Genomic DNA, 17,496 nt, shown 5'->3' with positions numbered 1-17,496 from the left:
AAAAGACAAAAAAAAAAAAAAAAAAAAAAGAATTGTAACACAGCAAGGTCACTGGCTCAAAGACAGACAGGTTACTGATTGATATGTAAAGATACTGGGAAATTGCTCTAAGAAGAGAATGTTTGCAGGCCAGCCTGTGGCTCACTTGGGAGAGTGTGGTGCTGATAACACCAAAGCCACGGGTTCGGATCCCATATAGGGATGGCCAGTTAGCTCACTGGGTGAGCGTGGTGCTGACAACACCAAGTCAAGGATTAAGATCCCCTTACCGGTCATCTTTTGAAAAAAAAAAAGAATGTTTGCTAAAGTCAAGCTTTTGTTAGTGGATCGACTTAATTGCATGTTGCCAGCTTCTATTGTTAAACTTGTTAAACTGTACTTAGCAAAAACCCCACCTATGTTCTCTTCCTGTAACTTGCTGGTTTGGAGAATAAATGTGGGAAGAAAACCCCAGTTCATTGTTAATTTCCCAAATGGAAGGAATGCCTCTATCTTGAGGGTTCTGGGAGATTAACCCCTTTTTGGGGCTTCTCACTGCTCAGAAGAGATGGGCTTTGAGTAATCTTTGGCGGCTCCAACACCCAGGGGGAAAGGGGTGACAAATCCGTGGGGAAAGCAACAGGTGACACCCCTCAATCTAAATGAGGGCCCAGTGTGTTCCCTATAGCTCCCACCCTCTTCCTTCCTGGCACATCCCACACTCTATAACACCATGTTCATGGGGCCATTCATTTAGGTCTGTCTCCTGACTAGACTGAGTGCTCCTGGACCACTTTGTCCCATCACCTCTCCTCAGTGCTGTAGGCCCCTCGCCTTGCCCACAGGATTCACTGAGTATCTGTGGCTCAAAGTGTCATGTATACATGCATACTATACATACATCCTCCTGTGTATATGTTTATGCAGAGAAAGCAACACAGTGTCTTTTCATTCCCACATACATGTCTCCCCTATTAAATCAGAATTTCTGAGTTTGCTTTTTTCCCATCTCTGCTGATCTACTCATCTTTACCTCTTCCTTTTACCTAATTAACTTCCCTCTTAAAAGCTGGTCTACTCTTAATGGTTCTTCCAGTCTTGGGTAATGGTTTTTCATTTTTCTTCTTCTATTCTGAGAAAGTCATGGTTTCATCCTATGATGAAATAAATCTCCCTTGTTATATTACAATAACTCTTTTGCTTAACTATAAAGTAGTTTTGTTTTTAATGAATGTTTCTACAGTTTTTCCTGAAAGATTATCCAACTCATCAGCCACCTTGCTGTTTAGCAGCAACCTTATATTCCGGGCATTTGGCAGCAGCTGAAGTTATAGTTTTCATTTGTTTGTTACTTGTTTAACGTCTTATCTCCCTCTTCACTCTGACTTGAGGGTAATCCTCCTGAAAGTAGTTACCTCTACACTCCTGTGGGGAGAGGAGCCCCTGATCCATGGTGCTCAATGCTGTGGATGGATGGATTGACTAAATCATCTCATTCACACTCACACCTTCAACTCCAAGCTTAAATCTCCAGCCCTGACTTTTCTCCTGACATCTAGATCTGCCATTTGGACATTACCCCAATGTCTCAAAAGTGCTCCAAGCTTAAAGTTCCTTATTCCAGGACTTGCCATCTTGGCACAAGGTGCCACTGTGCACCCATGCATAAAGCCAGAAACCCTGGAGCACCTGAATCCCTCCAGCTCTCTCCACTCCCTTACCTCCCACTAGCATCCCTCCCCTTTACCTAAATGCTTCATCTCATTGCAACACCTTAGTGTGGTCCCCACCATTCCTGGACTACTACAGTGGCTTCCTAACTGGGCCTTCAGCTACCATTGTTCCCTTCTCTAACTCATTTTTTAAAAATGTTTTGTTTTATTGGTTGTGAATATTCATGGGGTACAAAGCAAATTGCCACCACTTGTGCCTAAGATGTGATGGCCAGATCCGTACTGGCAGCATGTCCATTACCACAAATTGTGACTATACCCCATGTCCCCCACCCAATTATCCCCTCAATTACCCCCGACCTCCCTCCCCATCCCCCTTTCCCCACTCCACTTTGTAACCCTAGTTATGTTCTCTTCCCTTGTAAGTCCAATGCACCACTATGGTCTTTCTTTCCTTTCTTCTTTATCTCTTATCTCCCACTTATGAGAGAGTGCATATACAGTATTTATCCCTCTGTGCTTTGCTTATTTCAATCAACATAAGTTTCTCTAAGCTCATCCATGTTGCTGCAAATGGGAGAATTTCATTCTTTTTTATGGCACAGTAGTATTCCATAGTGTATATATACCACAGTTTCCTTATCCAATCATCCATCGATGGACATATAGGTTGGTTCCATATCTTGGCTACTGTGAACAGAGCTGCAATGAATATGTAACCCATTCTTTATTTTGCTGCCAGAATAATCATTCTAAAATGCAAATCTGAAGTTCCTGCAGAGGCACTGCCATTATGATACAATTCAACATCCTGAGCAGGGCTCACAAGGCTCTTTGAGATTTGGTCTCGGCTTTCCCTCCAGTGTCATTTCTGATACCCACTCCCTATTTTGCGAGACTGGGCTGGCTCCACCACTCTTGAGCGGTGCCCTGGGGCACAGTTCTAAACCACAGTTTCCTCTGGAAGGGCAGTGAATGAATAAAACAAAAGTGGTCATGAAAATGAGCCAGTATCATCTAAGTACTTGCTATATACCAGAATCAAGAAAAGTGATTTTGTGTAGAAAATGCTGTGAGGTTGGCATTATTACTACTCTCATTTTACCAATGAAAAAATCTGAGAAAAGTTAAGTGAATTGCTGACAGTCACACAATTAGTAAGTGGTGGAGCTGGGACTAGAATCACTTCTGTTTGACCCCAAAGTTCTGAACCTCTATGCTTGCACAGGGTTTTGTATAAGCCCAGCACATAGGGAGAACTAAAATAATAATAATAATATCCTAGCTACTTACAGTTTCCCATGCTCTCACTAATCTTCGAATATGATAGGTAAATCACAATAGGTCAGTAGGTAGAAAGGAAGAATAGAATAGGATATTGCTTCTTTGCATCATACATTTACTACCGTATTCAACTAATGGCTTTAGCTCCTGAGGGCTGATGATCTAGAAGAGAGATCTCCTAAGACCCTTCATTATGCCCTTGTCAGAGTTAGGTGTTCTTCTCTCTCTCTTGTGGCCCACTCTGTGCAGTCCTAGCCTTGCTCTCCCCTGCCCACTAAGTGGTCAGCCCCTTCTGACACCCAGCAGTCCCTGGAGCACAGCAGGGGTGCACTGTGGAATGAATAAATGAAAGAACAGGAGAAACACCAAAAACTATCTTTTCTTTCTTCTAACACACTAAATTTTCCTACAAAAATTAATGCAGAAAATTTTGTAAACATTTTTTTTTTAGGCACTATTTTCATTTCCCCACCTTGACTTTCTCCTACTTGTTTTTCTTCTAGTGCCCTTATTAGAGCTTAATGATCCATAGCTCTTCAGAAGGAGGATCATGACACTCACCTGAGGACACCAAGTTCCCACCACACTGCTGGCATACAGCAGGCACCCAAGAAACACGTTAAATGAATTGGGTCTTATTTGTTCATTTCCATTATTTTTATTAATAACATGAAAATATCTCAGGAAAAGGCTACTCATAAGAAGAACACAAGTCAGTAAAAGACAGAACAACATAACAAAACAGATAAGTTTATTATGCATTTTTGGGTCCGCTCCAAAAGTTCCCATCCAACTTTCCTTTACATATACTTGTAAAGTTTTCGGAGCTGAACTGTTACTTGTCACTGACTGTTTAACCATGGAGTGGATTGAATTGTGCCCCCCCCAGCCACTGTGCAGGTGGCCCACTGGACACTCAATTATATTAACACAAGAAGAGTCACCAGTAGAGACTGAGAAAAGAAGAGGACATCTCTCTCCCCAAAGCCCACTCCAGAGTAATAGAAGGAACAACTGCTCTACCAGATGACCAGACATCAGTGTAGAGATACTGGAAATACAAAAACCCAAGAGAATATGACACCACCAAAAGAACACAGTAATTCTCAAATACCAGACCATGTAGAGCAGGAAACCCTTGAAATGACTGAAAAGGAATTCCGAGCAACAACCTTGGAAATTTACTGAGATATGAGAAGACTCAGACAATGTAATGAAATAAGAAAAAATATCCAGGATATGAAAGAGGAAATTTACAAAGAGATTAATACCTTAAAAAAGAATGTAGCAGAATTCATGGAACTGAAAGATTCACTCAATGAAATAGAAAACACAACTGACACCTTAAGCAGCAGGCCAGAACAAGCAGACGAAAGAATTTCTGATCTTGAAGACAGTCTCTTTGAAATAACCCAGATGGACAAAAAAAAAAAAAAAAAAAAGAGGAAAAAAGAATTAAAAGAAAATCTAAGAGAACCTTAAGCACACAAACATTTGAATCATGGGTGTTCCAGAAGGGGAGGAGAAAGGAAAAGGCATGAAAAAATCTATTCGATGAAATAATAACAGAAAACTTCCCAAGTATAGGAAGAGACAGAGACCTTCAGATCCTGGAGGCTCAAATATCCCCAAACAGATTCAACCCCAAAAGATCCTCTCTAAGACACATTACAGTCAAACTGGCAAAACTCAAAGACAAAGACAATCTTACAAGAAGCAAGAGAAAAGCATCAAGTCACCTATAAAGAAGTCCCTATCAGACTAACAGCAGACTTCTCAACAGAAACTCTAAAGACTGAAGAAAATGGGATGAGATATTCAAAACACTAAAAGAAAAAAACTGCCAGCCAAGAATACTATACCCAGCAAGGCTATCCTTCAGAAATGAGGGGAAAATCGAGTATTTTCCAGACAAACAAAAGCTGTGGGAACTCACCACCACATGGCCAACTCTACAAGAAATCCTCAAGGAAATCCTGCATCTGGAATCTGAAAAATGATAACCACTACCACGAATACACAACAAAGAATAAAACCCACTGGCAGAAAAAAATGCAAACAAGAAAGAGAAAGAAACTAAATCCTATCACCACAAAAAGCCATAGTGACAACGTAAAGATGCCCTTACTTTATTTCTGATTTTCGTAATTTTGGTCTACTCTCTTTTTTCTTGGTCAATCTAGATAAAAGTTTGCAGATTTTGTTGATCTTTTTAAAGAATCAACTTCTGGTTTTGTTGATTTTCTCCATTGTTTTTTAATTCCCTATTTCATATACTTCTGTTGTAATATTTGTTATTTCCTTCTTGTATTTGCTTTTGGTTTACTTTACTCTACTTTTTCTATTTTCTTAAGGTAGAAGTTGACATTACTGATTTGAGATTTTTCTTATTTTTAATATAGGTGTTTACAAGTATAAATTTTCCTTTGAGTACTGCACGAGCCCCACATCCTATAAATTTTGATATGTTGTGTTTTGGTATTTATCTCAATGTACTCTAATTTCCCTGTGATTTTTCTTTTTACCCATTGTTTTTAGAAGAGTGTTGCTTAATTTCCACACATTTGTGTGTTTTCTAAATTTCCTTATGTTATTGTGATCAGAGAACATGTTTTGTATGATCTTAGTATTTTTTTTAAAAGAAAAAGTTTAAATAAACAAAAGTTCATGGAAAGATTTCTATTATCTTTCAATTCTATTTTTCCATGAACTTTTTGAAGTGCCCTGTGTTTATATTCTGTTTTATTGATTTTTGTATGCAGTTTATGTGCTAAACTTAGATATTTAATTTCTGTTCTTGATTTCTTATTAAGTGAACTTGTTGATTTGCTTAGAAATTAATTTGCCTTTGAAAAGTTTATTCATTTTCCTCTGTTTAAATTAATTTGATATTTGCATACTTTTGGAAGACTTTAGAGAGATATTTCAAATAACTGTAGAGAGTATAAAATTAAATATGTAAATTTTAATTAATTTGCCTTTGAAAAGTTTATTCATTTTCCTCTGTTTAAATTAATTTGATATTTGCATGCTTTTGGAAGACTTTAGAGAGATATTTCAAATAACTGTAGAGAGTATAAAATTAAATATGTAAATTTTAATAAGTTTTACATCTCCAGTTTTTGTGAAAACTTGAAGCCCTACTTTCTACAGAGTACTTCGTTATTCATCTGTTATTGAGTTTATGTATTTGATATATTTGTTATTTGAACAAATAAATGTGCATATCCTTGATTTTAAAAAAGAGCAGTGCAGTATGCACAATATAGAATAAAAGAATTTCTTTTTTAATCCACAGAAATCAATTGTAGTAATGCAAAAACCCTATTTGTCAGAAATTGGTGGCACATTTGTTTAGCTTGTCACTTACACACTACCTCATCCATTAAGGGTGGAAGGTTGCAGTAAGCCCTATAATCTAAGGGTTAATTTAAGGAGACAGCCTGGTCTAGTTTACAGTGGGGCTCAGCTGTCAATCACTCAGGGACATTCAACAACATCTTTAAATGGGAGGATTACAAATTATGTTTGGTGTGGTTGATACAGTTTTGCCATCACAGGCCATTTCTGATGTTGGGTTACCTTCAACCCCTGCAGTCTTGGGCCACAGCCTATGGACCCTAGTAGGCAAATGTGGCATCCTACTGAATGGCAGATAAGACCCCATGGCTCAATCCAGCTCACCTATACTTCAGTTTGTGTTGATGAATGAATGAAAGAACAAGTACTAAACAGACAGCATTTCACATTTTCCGTATTAGGTGGAAAATGTACAAATACATGCAAAATATGTGTGTCAATGTTACATTCAGAATTAACTGCTGAACTAATTGGGGTCCAGGAGGGTTTAGCTACATCTCTGAGGGGATAGAGGGCTCCAGCTAGTGTTTGGATTATATATAGAACCAATTATTCAAATGAGGGGGGGAAATGTCAAGAGAATTTTCAAATTCTAGTTATGTGGCTAAAGAAAATAAACATTGATGGAGTTTACACAGGATTCAGATGTATTTGTGAGTGAAGTACAGAAAGCTGCCAGTATGATATATGATTTATTTAGTTCTTTCCAGTTTTCAGTTAAGAAAACACAGATACTGGGACAAGTACAAGATGAACTAAGAAGCCACTTCACTTCCTCCCTCCCCGCCTGTCTCATTCAGCCCCATGCTGGTCTGGAACTCAGACTGGAACAGAGGAAGCAGAAGGTCTGAGGCCACAGCCCAAGGATGGGGTGCAGCTGTTACCATCTCCGAGGCTTGGGGATCCACAACCCCCTAAACACTCACAACTTCTGAGGTCTGAGTTCTAAGAATACTTACTAATCTTCTTTGCCTTAAAAAATACCATTGCCACAAGGATCTCTCTTTAAGCTTCTCAGATTAGCACTGCTAATTTGTCTTCCTCCAAACAGGGCTTTTTTATTGAAGGTAAAGTAATTCTGAGAGTTTCCTTAATATGAGAAATCTTGTAAATTCTTAAATATAGGTGACTTCTCTTTTCTTAGGGATTAGTTTTTTAGGAAGAATAAATATTTTACTGTCAGTTTGGGCATAGATGGTTAATATGAGGGCCTGATCTTGTGTCTTCTACAGACCAGATGTTCAGTTCAAGAATCCCCTTGTACAGGTGCTAGAATTTCAGTCACTTTTGCTTTGCTCTGTTTATCCCCTACCCATCAGAGATCTGACCCAGCCTCTCTACAAGTTTAAGACCTGCTCCTATGGGCATTGCCCTCTCCACCATTCTCAGCACTTAGCACGGAGCTTGGCACATGGTAGTGCTGAAAGAATATTTGTGGACTGAATGAATAAATGAGCCTCAAAGACAACAGGCTTGAAACTGGGCTCATCTTCCTCCTATTCCTTAGGCCATCGTTTACTGTTATTATTACAGTAACACTCCACAGAGCATCCTGGGAACCTCTTCATCTGGAAACATTGGCCAACTGGAGGTATGCCTCAAAGACAACAGGCTTGAAACTGGGCTCATCTTCCTCCTATTCCTTAGGCCATCGTTTTCTGTTACTATTACAGTAACACTCCACAGAGCATCCTGGGAACCTCTTCATCTGGAAACATTGGCCAACTGGAGGTATGTGGGGAAAACCTAAGCTATCTTTCCACAAGGAAACAGCTGCCAAAAACAAAAAAAAGTAACCATAAGGAAGAAAGGAGAGTTGTCAAGTGATATGGTTTGAATGTGTCCTCCAAAAATCATAGTTGGAAACTTAATCCCCAGTGCAATGGTGTTGGGAGGTGGGGCCTGATGAGAGGTAATTAGGGCATAAGAGTACAGTGAATGGATTAATGCCATTACTGCAGGAGTGGGTTTGTATAAAATGGGGAGCTGAGCCCCTTTTTAGTCTCTCTCTCCTTCTCTTTGCCCTGCTGCCACAAGATGATGCAGCAAGAAGGACCTCACCAGATGCCAGCTCTTCCATCTTGGCCTTCCCAGCCTCCAGAACCATAAGCCAATGAATTCTGTCCATTATTAATTACCTAGTCTTATGGTATTGTGTTATAGAAGCACAAAATGGATTAAGACATCAAACTTAGACTTGTTTGTAAAATTAAGTCCAGGACAAACCAAGTTATGTTGGCAGCTTAGAAGAAAAAAGAAAGGGCTGGGAGGGGGCTGACATGGTGAGAAGTGCAGTAGACCACCTCCATTTCCCCATGTTATAGATGTAGAAACTGCTGCCCGACTCACATAGCTAGTGAGTGGAAGAGCCAAGAAGTAAAACCTTGGTGTCCTGACATCCCCTCCAAATCTCTTTCCACTGTTCCTGTCTGCTACAGCCCCATAGAGTTCAATTGTGTCCAATAAATCCAAGAAGAGCCTTCAGATTGTATTTCAGTGCTTGATATAGCAGGCTTCAGCTGTCAGGGATAGGCTCAAGTAGAGGAATCTGCCCCCGTGTCACAGGTGCCCTGTGCTTGACCCTCTTAGTCATATTTTGATTATACCCTCTCCTGAGCCACCCCTGCCAACAGAAAATGAGCACAGCCAGCACTATGGACCCTTACTGTAGCCTGGTGTTGCACTAAGCATGTTACACTTATGATCATCTCTTTGACACCCCATGACAACCCATGGAGTGGAGGCTTCATGAGATTAGATAACCTGTTCATAGTCCATGGATTCTAAGTGGTAGGGAGAGAACTAACTTGGTCTCAGACAGCCTCGCCACCAAGTTCATCCTCTTAGCCCTATGCCACACTGCTATTGAAACTGGTTCCTGTGGATTCGGCCTTTCCCCACTGCCACAGTTCAGTCCTTATCATCTTGCACCTAGACTACTGTCTGGTCTCTTTCCCACCCTTTTCTCTGATGTCTTCTCCTTCCCACCCATTTCTGTTCATCTTCCAAAACTGTGATTTCCCTGTATTGCTTAGAGGTTTTTTTTCTTACATCAACCAATTCTCCAATTCTCTGTGGATACCAACGAGGTGTCCAACAACTCAATTCAATACAGACACTATCTACCTGAACTTAGCATCAGATCCCACAAGTTAAAGGGCTCAGTTGCACAAGACTACCTCCACTTCAGATGCCAGGGAGAGTTCTGGGCCACCTGTACTTCTGACCAACCAGCTATAAATCCGGAGTTCCCATGATCCTATCCTCAGATTTGATAATTAGAAAGAATGATTCACAGAACTCAGAAAGCACTTTACTTACTATTATCTGTTTATTATAAAGGATGCAACTCAGGAACAGCCAAATAGAGGAGATGCACAAGGCGTGCTATGGGGGAGCCGAGCTTCCGTGGCCTCTCTGGGTGCACCACCTTCCTAATACCTCAATATGTCCACCAACATTGAAGTTTTCTGACCCAGTTTAGAGGTTTTTATGGAAGTTTCATTATGAGGGCATGATTGATTAAATCATTGGCCATTGGTAATTGAACTCAATCTGTAGCCCCTCCCTAGAGGTGTGGGAGGTGGGGCTGAAAGCTCCAACCCTCTAATTATGTCTTGGTCTTTCTGGCAATCAGCCCCCTTCCTGAAACTATATAGGGGTCCTCAGCCACTAGTCATCTCATCAGCATATAAAGGTGTAAAGGAAAAAACAAACTTTTTTTTCTCTCTGTTGTCAAACACAATATAAAACACTTCTGTAACCAGGTGTGTGGGAGGTTCGCCCCTACACCAAACAATTCCCCAGAGGACACCAACTGGGTGTCCTATAATTTAATTTAATTCTGACAATATCTTGAGATAGTGGCAGATCCTACAGGTTAAAGGTTCAGTCCCACATGATTCCCCCCCCCCTCAATTCAGACACTAATTGAAAGCCTCAGGTTGTGACCTGTGCTTCTGACTGACTGGCTGTAACTCGAGGTTTCCCACTACCCCTCCTTGGGTTTGATTAATTTGCTAGAATGGCTCACAGAACTCAGGGAAACATTTATGTTTACTGGTTTATTATAAAGGATATTACAAAGGATGCAGATGAACAGCCAGAAGGAGAGAGGGGTAGGGCAAGATATGGGGGTGGGGGTATGTGAAGCTTCTATGCCCTCTCTGGGCATGTACCCGTCTGGAACCTCCATGTGTTCAGCAACCCAAAAGTGCATCAAATCTTGTTCAGGTTTATACAGAGCTTGATCTTCAGCCCCGTGCTTCTCTCCTGGAGGTTGGTGGATGGGGCTGAAAGTTCTAAAACCCTCTAATCCTTTAATTACTTGTCTTTTGGGTGACTGGCCCCATCTTGAAGCTTTCTAGGGGCCCCATCCTAAGTCACCTCATTAGCATAAACTCAGGTATTATCAAAGGGGCTCATTACAAATAACAGAAGACACTTCTATCACATACAGAATTTCTAAGGTTTCAGGATCTTTGTGACAAGAACTGGGACAAAGACCAAATATTTATTTTTTATTATCCAACAGTTACCCTCTACTCAGAAGCTCCCCATGACAACAGAGCCCAAACTTCTCAGGTAGCATTTAAGACTTACACAGCTTCCAGTGATTCTTGTCACCTCACTGTGGTCTGGGCTGGTCCATCTTGCAGATTCCTGCCTCTACACCTTTGCCCCATGCTCCTGCCCCTTCACTGAGTTGATACATTTCTTAGGACTCCAGTTGTTCAGAGATGTATGGAACCTCAGAAATGAGCTGGTTCAACCCTCTTATTTTATTTATTTATTTATTGTTTTGTTTTTTGCTTTATTAACCCTCTTATTTTATAGATGAGGAACTGGTGACCCCAAGAAGTGAATGGTGTAGCCACGGATTGTAGATTTATCTCTTAAAAGACAGAGAGAACAGTAGCAATCCCTGAATTTCTGGTGAGAAGTGCTGGAGATGGTCAGTTTCAAATGAGAAAGCGATATCATAAACTTTCAAAAGCACAAACCACAAGACAAAAAAAAAGATTAACTTAATTACACCAAATGAAGCTTTTCTCTTCAGTGAAAGACACCACGGGCAAAGTTAATAAGCATAATCAACACCTAGAACTCCTGAAAGTCAAGAAAAATAAAGCAAACCCAATTTAAAAAAAATAGCAAAGGATGTGAACATGTAATTCAGGAAGAGGAAACCCAAAAAGTTAACAAATATATCAAAAGATGCCCAAACTCACTAGTTATTAGAAAAATGCAAGATAAAACAACAGTGTGATGTCACTTTACAACTACCAGAAAGCTGGAAAACGCTATGACATCTGGGTAAAGAGATAGGGGTTGACAGGTCCTGCTTGGGGATGGGAGTGGGTTGGGGGAGAGTAGAGGGTGCCAGTCACTCAGGAAAACAATCTGCTAGTCCTTAGTCAAAGTAAGTATACCCACGCCCTGTGACCAGCAATTCTGCTCTCACGTATAGATCTCAAAGAAATCCTAATGGTGGGACCCACATGAGGATATTTGGAGCAGCATAATTTGTGGAGGCAAGGAGCTGGAGATCTTCTTTAAACCTACCAGCCAGGGAGCAGATGGGTAAAACAGGTGGAGATCATCACAGAGCATGATGCACAGTGATGTACAGGTACAAGGCAGATACAGAGCAACATGGATGAATCATAAAAACAAGTTTAAGATAAAAGTAAGAAACAGAATGGGCTTTGTAACATGACTAGTTACATAATTTAAAAATGTAAACACATAAAGGTTTTACAAGAACACAAAGAAACAAAACCATATATATCAAACACATTAGAATGGCTTTCTATGCAGGAGGTGGTGATGGTTACCAAAGGACCATTCTGTTGGACTAACCTGTCCCCTGGGTGAGTTAAAGGCAGAGGCATGGTCTCCACCCTGGCTGATGGCTCAGGCACTGGGGAGCAATGCGCTAAGGTAAGACTGCAGTCTTTTGAACAGAATGTGGGCTCGGAGGCCTGAGCCTCATTAGCAGGGGCCAGGTAGAGAGGAGACTGCCCTTCTGGGACAAGAGAGACCCACTGAAAGTTTTTTGTAGCCTACCTCCATAGCTAGAATCCCACCTCTGGAGATGAATCTCTTCGGGTTTGCACTTTGGGGAGATTTCTTAAGCCTGCTCAATGAGTAAACATGAAGAATAGTTTAGATATCAGGACTTAGAAAAGGAGGAAAGGCGAGGCAGCTGTCGGAATCAGATAAACTGACAGAGGCAAAGTCCAAACCTTTCCTTCCTCACAATTATTCCCCCCAGGGCACCTGGAACTATACTTTAGTGAGCACTTACTATGAGCCAGCAGGAGGCTAGGGATTTTTACATTTGTTATCTCATGTATTGCTCATAGAAATCCTGCACTGTGGGGGTGATGGCTCCTGTTTTACAGTTAAGGAACGTGAAGCTCGGGGAAAGTAACCAGGCCAAGCACACTACCTTGGTACATCGACACTGTTTTCCCCGTGTTTCAGGGGACACCAGTCCTTCCACTGCGACAGCTACACCAACTAGTGGCTCTTGCCAGCCTGCCCCGAGTTTTCTGCTTAGCAGGGAATGCAGGGGGTCTCAAGGCTTGTGCTGCGTACTCCACAGCTATCAGAACTGCCCCAGCAGCTGTCATTGGGACATGGCAGGTCTGCAAAGTATACACCGCCTCGGAGGCTCCTGCTCTGGGAAGCTCCTGGGGTTAAGCTAGATTGTAGAAGCTCTTTCTTGGTTCTCCACACCCTTGAGTCCTCAGATGTGGCTCCTCTAAACCAGGTCCAGTTTCCAGAGAACTGGAGGTGTCCCCTACAGCTGTTTTCCTCCCTGATCTGAATCTCTAGCATCCTGGGAATCAAGACATGGTGGGGAAGGGTGGCTGTGATGGGGAACCTTTACAGCAGAATAGCAATAAATTCCCCAAGGGATAGTATAATGTAAGCGAAATGCCAGTGAAGAATCTGTGTAAAACAAGAATAAGTCAGGGCTTTATCACATGCTTTAGCACTCCAAGAACAAGGATTTTATGCAGGTCAAATCATGTTTGTCAAACTCCCAAACTGCACAAAGTAAGTCCTGGTGAGATGCTATCAGGAACCCGGCCATCAACCTGTCCTTTGATCTCCTTCCCCTCTTTACCCCCTGCCAACATTATGTAAATAGCCTGTTTTTACTCAGGCCCCAGTCTAATTATTTTGGGCAAAATTTGAAAGAAAGTAATTTCATCCAACACAAAGTACTCTAAACATTTGAGGAAGAGATGGGAGGAGATGCGCTGTAACTTGCAGCAGATTGCTCCAGCCTCACCCAGATGTCCTGTCATAAATACTCAACATGATGATTCGACTTGACTTAAAGAGGAAACTATTAGGGGAAACTAGAAATTCTCCTTTTCTTTTCTTTCCCCACGGAAAGGAGTTTACACAACTGTGGAGAAAAGGGTATCACCAAACGAAAAGTTTACAAAGTTGTGGTTTATGTGTGAAATCAAAGCAAATTCATGTAAAGTTTATTCTCCCTTTCTGGGAGAAAGTGGAAATATAGGCTAGTAACAATTCCATTCTACATATATGATTTTGTCATTATTGCCTGTAAAGAGTCAGGCAGGTCTAGCTGTGGAGATTCCAATGCTAAGAGACTTGAGACCCATGATTTTTCTTAAGTCCAGATGCTGGCGAGCCCCCAGATGATCTCTGGGGGCTTAGAGATATGTTTGAATTGCTGCTGCATTGAGTGTCCCTGATAATTTCAAAACCAACAATCAGAACAGAAGGAGCTCTCTCCCCTTCTCTCATCTCTCTAACATGAGCTTTCTTGTTGGGGAGAGAAAAACAAATAAACAACAAAACCGCCAGGTGCACCCTCTTATCTTTTCCCGTCTACCTTTCTCCATGTTTCCAGAGGAAAAAACAAAAAAACAAACAAACAAACAAGAAAAACCACAACACTGAGCTCTCCCGATCTCCGAGCTCTTCTCATATGAAGGGTATTGTTAGCGTTCTGCATCCCGGCTGGGACCACGCCTGCCTTTCCCTTCCACACACAGGTGGACTTCATGGATTTTCTGGACCCTTGGTCTGGCTGAATCCCTTTACTCTAGGATTTTACACAGGGTTAAACTTGCATGGTGTTTTGATTTTAAAAAACAGCCACCATACCAGGGTACTTCAAATGTTCATGAAAAGATTTGTATTATCTTTTATTTCTGTTTTTTTCATGAACTTTTTGAAGTACCTTGGTATACACATCTCAGTTATACTTATTTACTACTCTGTAACTCCTCCCTGCCCCTTTTCTAGAATTTAGTCATCGCCTTTAACAGAGCATTTGGAAGCTTGATCTAAACTGTTGCACGTTTTAAGAGCCCCTTATCTCTTAAATTGGACTCTTCCTAAATGTCTCTGACACCAAGCTGATTTTTAGTGAAATCCTTTGAAGCCTCAGTGTTTCAGCATTTGGCCCTCTCTGAAGTTTCTTTTTTAAAACCTATACTGTAGTGTTTGGTAATAATATAACTAAAATTGTTAGAGACCGTACTATGTGCAGGCAACGCTTTGAGGTAGGTATGTACAAGTATCACCCCCATCTTATAGCGAATAAAACTGAGGTACAGAGAGAGTAAATAAGTTGCTCAAGGTCACACAGAAGGTAGCTGAGCAGGGGATCTACCACAAGGCTGTGAGCTTAATTATGCTCAAGCTCCAGTGTCAAAGAGACCTAGTGTCCATTTTTATCACTTCTCCCTTTTTGAGGGGCTGATGACATGGATAATCTTCTCAGCTTCTTTGACCCTGGGTTTCCCATAAAGCATTACTGGAAAGATCGATCAGTAAATAAGATAGATGCATGAGGGACCGAGTTCAGTCCCTAGCAGTCGGTAATTGTCAATTCTCCTATGCACCCCAGCTGCCACCCTCGTAAGCAAGGCTGGGCTCCGCTCCTCTAAATATCTGTATGAAACACCGGGGACCCGATGACATCCGTTTAAGAAGAATCATTCAAGGGAGTCCTGTGTCTGCATCCACCTGGCACACATGCCAGAGTCTCTCTTTATCCCCACATCTGTCTGCGCCCTGGTCCTACATTGCCACGCTGTGCCATCGGCTGCTCTCCAGCCCCGCTTCTCTCCCGGTCCTGGACTCCTGCCTCGGGGGCTCCCGCCTTACCATGGCATCGTAGCGCAGGGCGTTCATGAAGTGCGCCACCTCGGTGCCTTTGTACACGGTGAACCAGATGGTGCCCTGGTATTGGTCGCCGGCGTCTAGCAGCAGCACGTTGGGCTCGGAGTGGCGGATCTGCTGCACCTTGGTAAAGAGCCGAGCCACGCCGCCCACACACAGGCTGGCGTTGACGCACTTGCTCGAGTCGGCGTTGGTCTGCTCCAGCCGGCTGTGCACGTCGTTGGTGTGGCTGCTCCTCCCGGGGTGCGAGGGAGGAGTCGGGGCCGCCCCCTGGGAGCGCTCGGTGATTCTCGCCTCCTCTGAGCCGAGTGTTTTTCCACAAGAGGAACGTTTGGTCTGTGTTGGGCGTGTGGCTGCGCGAACTCGTCACTTCAAGGAGCGAAAGAGGGAAAAGAGAGGGGGTGGAAGAAAGACGAGCGGCCGGGAGGGGAGCGAGGTGGAGCAGGCGGGAGGAGGGGCGCTTTGTCGTCCGGGGCTGGGCAGCCAGAGGCGCCCCGTGAGATGGGATGCTGTCTTTGGGTACGAGAACGCTTCTTTAGACATAGAATCTCCTAGTGGAGTTTTAAGCTCAAGAACGAGATTTATGTTTGGACTGATAAGAAGAAGCTGCAGGAATGAAAAAATTGATAAGAAGCTTGGACTGGAGGCCAGGGTCGTAAAATCTCCCGAAAGCAAAAACATGAATTCTGAAAAGCAGCAGGGAGAGCCAAACCTTTCTTTAGTAATACGCTCCGTTTTGAATGCTATTGCTTTTTTTTTTTTTTCTCTAAATTTGGAGGTTGTATCAAATGCCTTTTAAGTTCAAAAGTGATTTTTTTTTTTTTAAAGATGACCGGTAAGGGGATCTTAACCCTTGACTTGGTGTTGTCAGCACCACACTCACCCAGTGAGCTAACCGGCCATCCCTATATGGGATCCGAACCTGTGGCGTTGGTCTTATCAGCACCACACTCTCCCGAGTGAGCCACGGGCCGGCCCCAAAGGTGATTTTTAAAACTATACTTTGTGCAATAAACCTTTTGGCAATCCAGTGAAGCCAATGGACCCTTCTCAAAATAATGCTTTTAAATGCATAGAATAAAATAGATTACAAAGGAAACTAATTACAGTGAAATACAATTATCAAAAAAATTTTTAAAATGTGTGATATAATAATAAATGCTTTCTTTATTAATGCATTAAAAAACAAAAACATTTAAAATATTAGCAAGGTAAGCTACATTTTATTTTTTAAAGATATTATTGTGAAACCAGTAATTGCTTAGCTTGAATAAGAGAATTAAACTATAGAGTGGTCTTTGACAAAACAACACACCTGTCATGTTGAATATCTGATCAATTTTGATTTCTTTTTTTGGATTATCCTAAGTGTTGACAATCTCAGTTCACAAAACTCACTTTATAAGGCTAAGATAGGAAGACTATTTTCAAGGAACACCATACACTTTTTTAAGCTAAACTCCAATTATAGTGAAATTTTTGCTCAAATATCAATGAGTTCATTTTTGACTAGCCATTATTTTCAATATAGTTTACCATTTTTTTTATTTTTAGTGTTTTTTTTGTGTGTGTTTTGTAAATGACCTGGGATAGGCAAATATTCTGTCAACAGAAGATAACCAGTACAATGTTGACTAGAAATGGTAATGGACCTCCATATGTTGTCTTAAACTTGGATGGAAAGCATTCACTATTTTTACCATAAAGTATGATGTTTTCTGCAGATGTTTTGTATATACTTTTATCAGCTTTCTGAGACGTTTTTATAATGTTTATTTCTTTGAAAACAGAAATCTGAAAGCACCCAGAACACTTTCAGAACTCTATCAAAAATTATATCTATTTATATGACATTAAAGTTAAACCATGGATGCATAATCCCTTTTTTCTGATATAAACTGTGTCCTCCATCACTTAAAAATTAAAAAGATCAACAAGATATTAGTAAATCACATCCAAAAATATATAAAAAGACTTATACACCATGACCAAGAGGGATTTATCCCAGGTATGAAAGGCT

The 17,496-nt window shown here is 41.4% G+C and overlaps 1 protein-coding gene across 1 annotated transcript in view; it reads right to left on the bottom strand.

The window, feature by feature from the left end:
* LOC103602047 (5'-nucleotidase-like) overlaps window positions 1–16,798 on the bottom strand; it is a 24,202-nt gene extending 7,404 nt beyond the window's left edge. Inside the window, exons 1-2 of the mRNA XM_008586445.1 lie at window positions 16,792–16,798; window positions 15,462–15,829 (exon numbers count right to left, since the gene is read on the bottom strand). Coding sequence (XP_008584667.1) covers window positions 15,462–15,829; window positions 16,792–16,798 — 375 coding nt within the window. The remainder of the gene's footprint in view (window positions 1–15,461; window positions 15,830–16,791) is intronic.
* Between the last annotated feature and the right edge of the window lie 698 nt (window positions 16,799–17,496).

The sequence above is a fragment of the Galeopterus variegatus genome, unplaced genomic scaffold, assembly GCF_000696425.1.
Source record: "Galeopterus variegatus unplaced genomic scaffold, G_variegatus-3.0.2 Scaffold3991, whole genome shotgun sequence".
In the NCBI taxonomy this organism is placed as follows: domain Eukaryota; kingdom Metazoa; phylum Chordata; class Mammalia; order Dermoptera; family Cynocephalidae; genus Galeopterus; species Galeopterus variegatus.
Note: the sequence above shows the minus strand (reverse complement) of the source record. Positions and strands in the feature narration are given on the sequence as shown.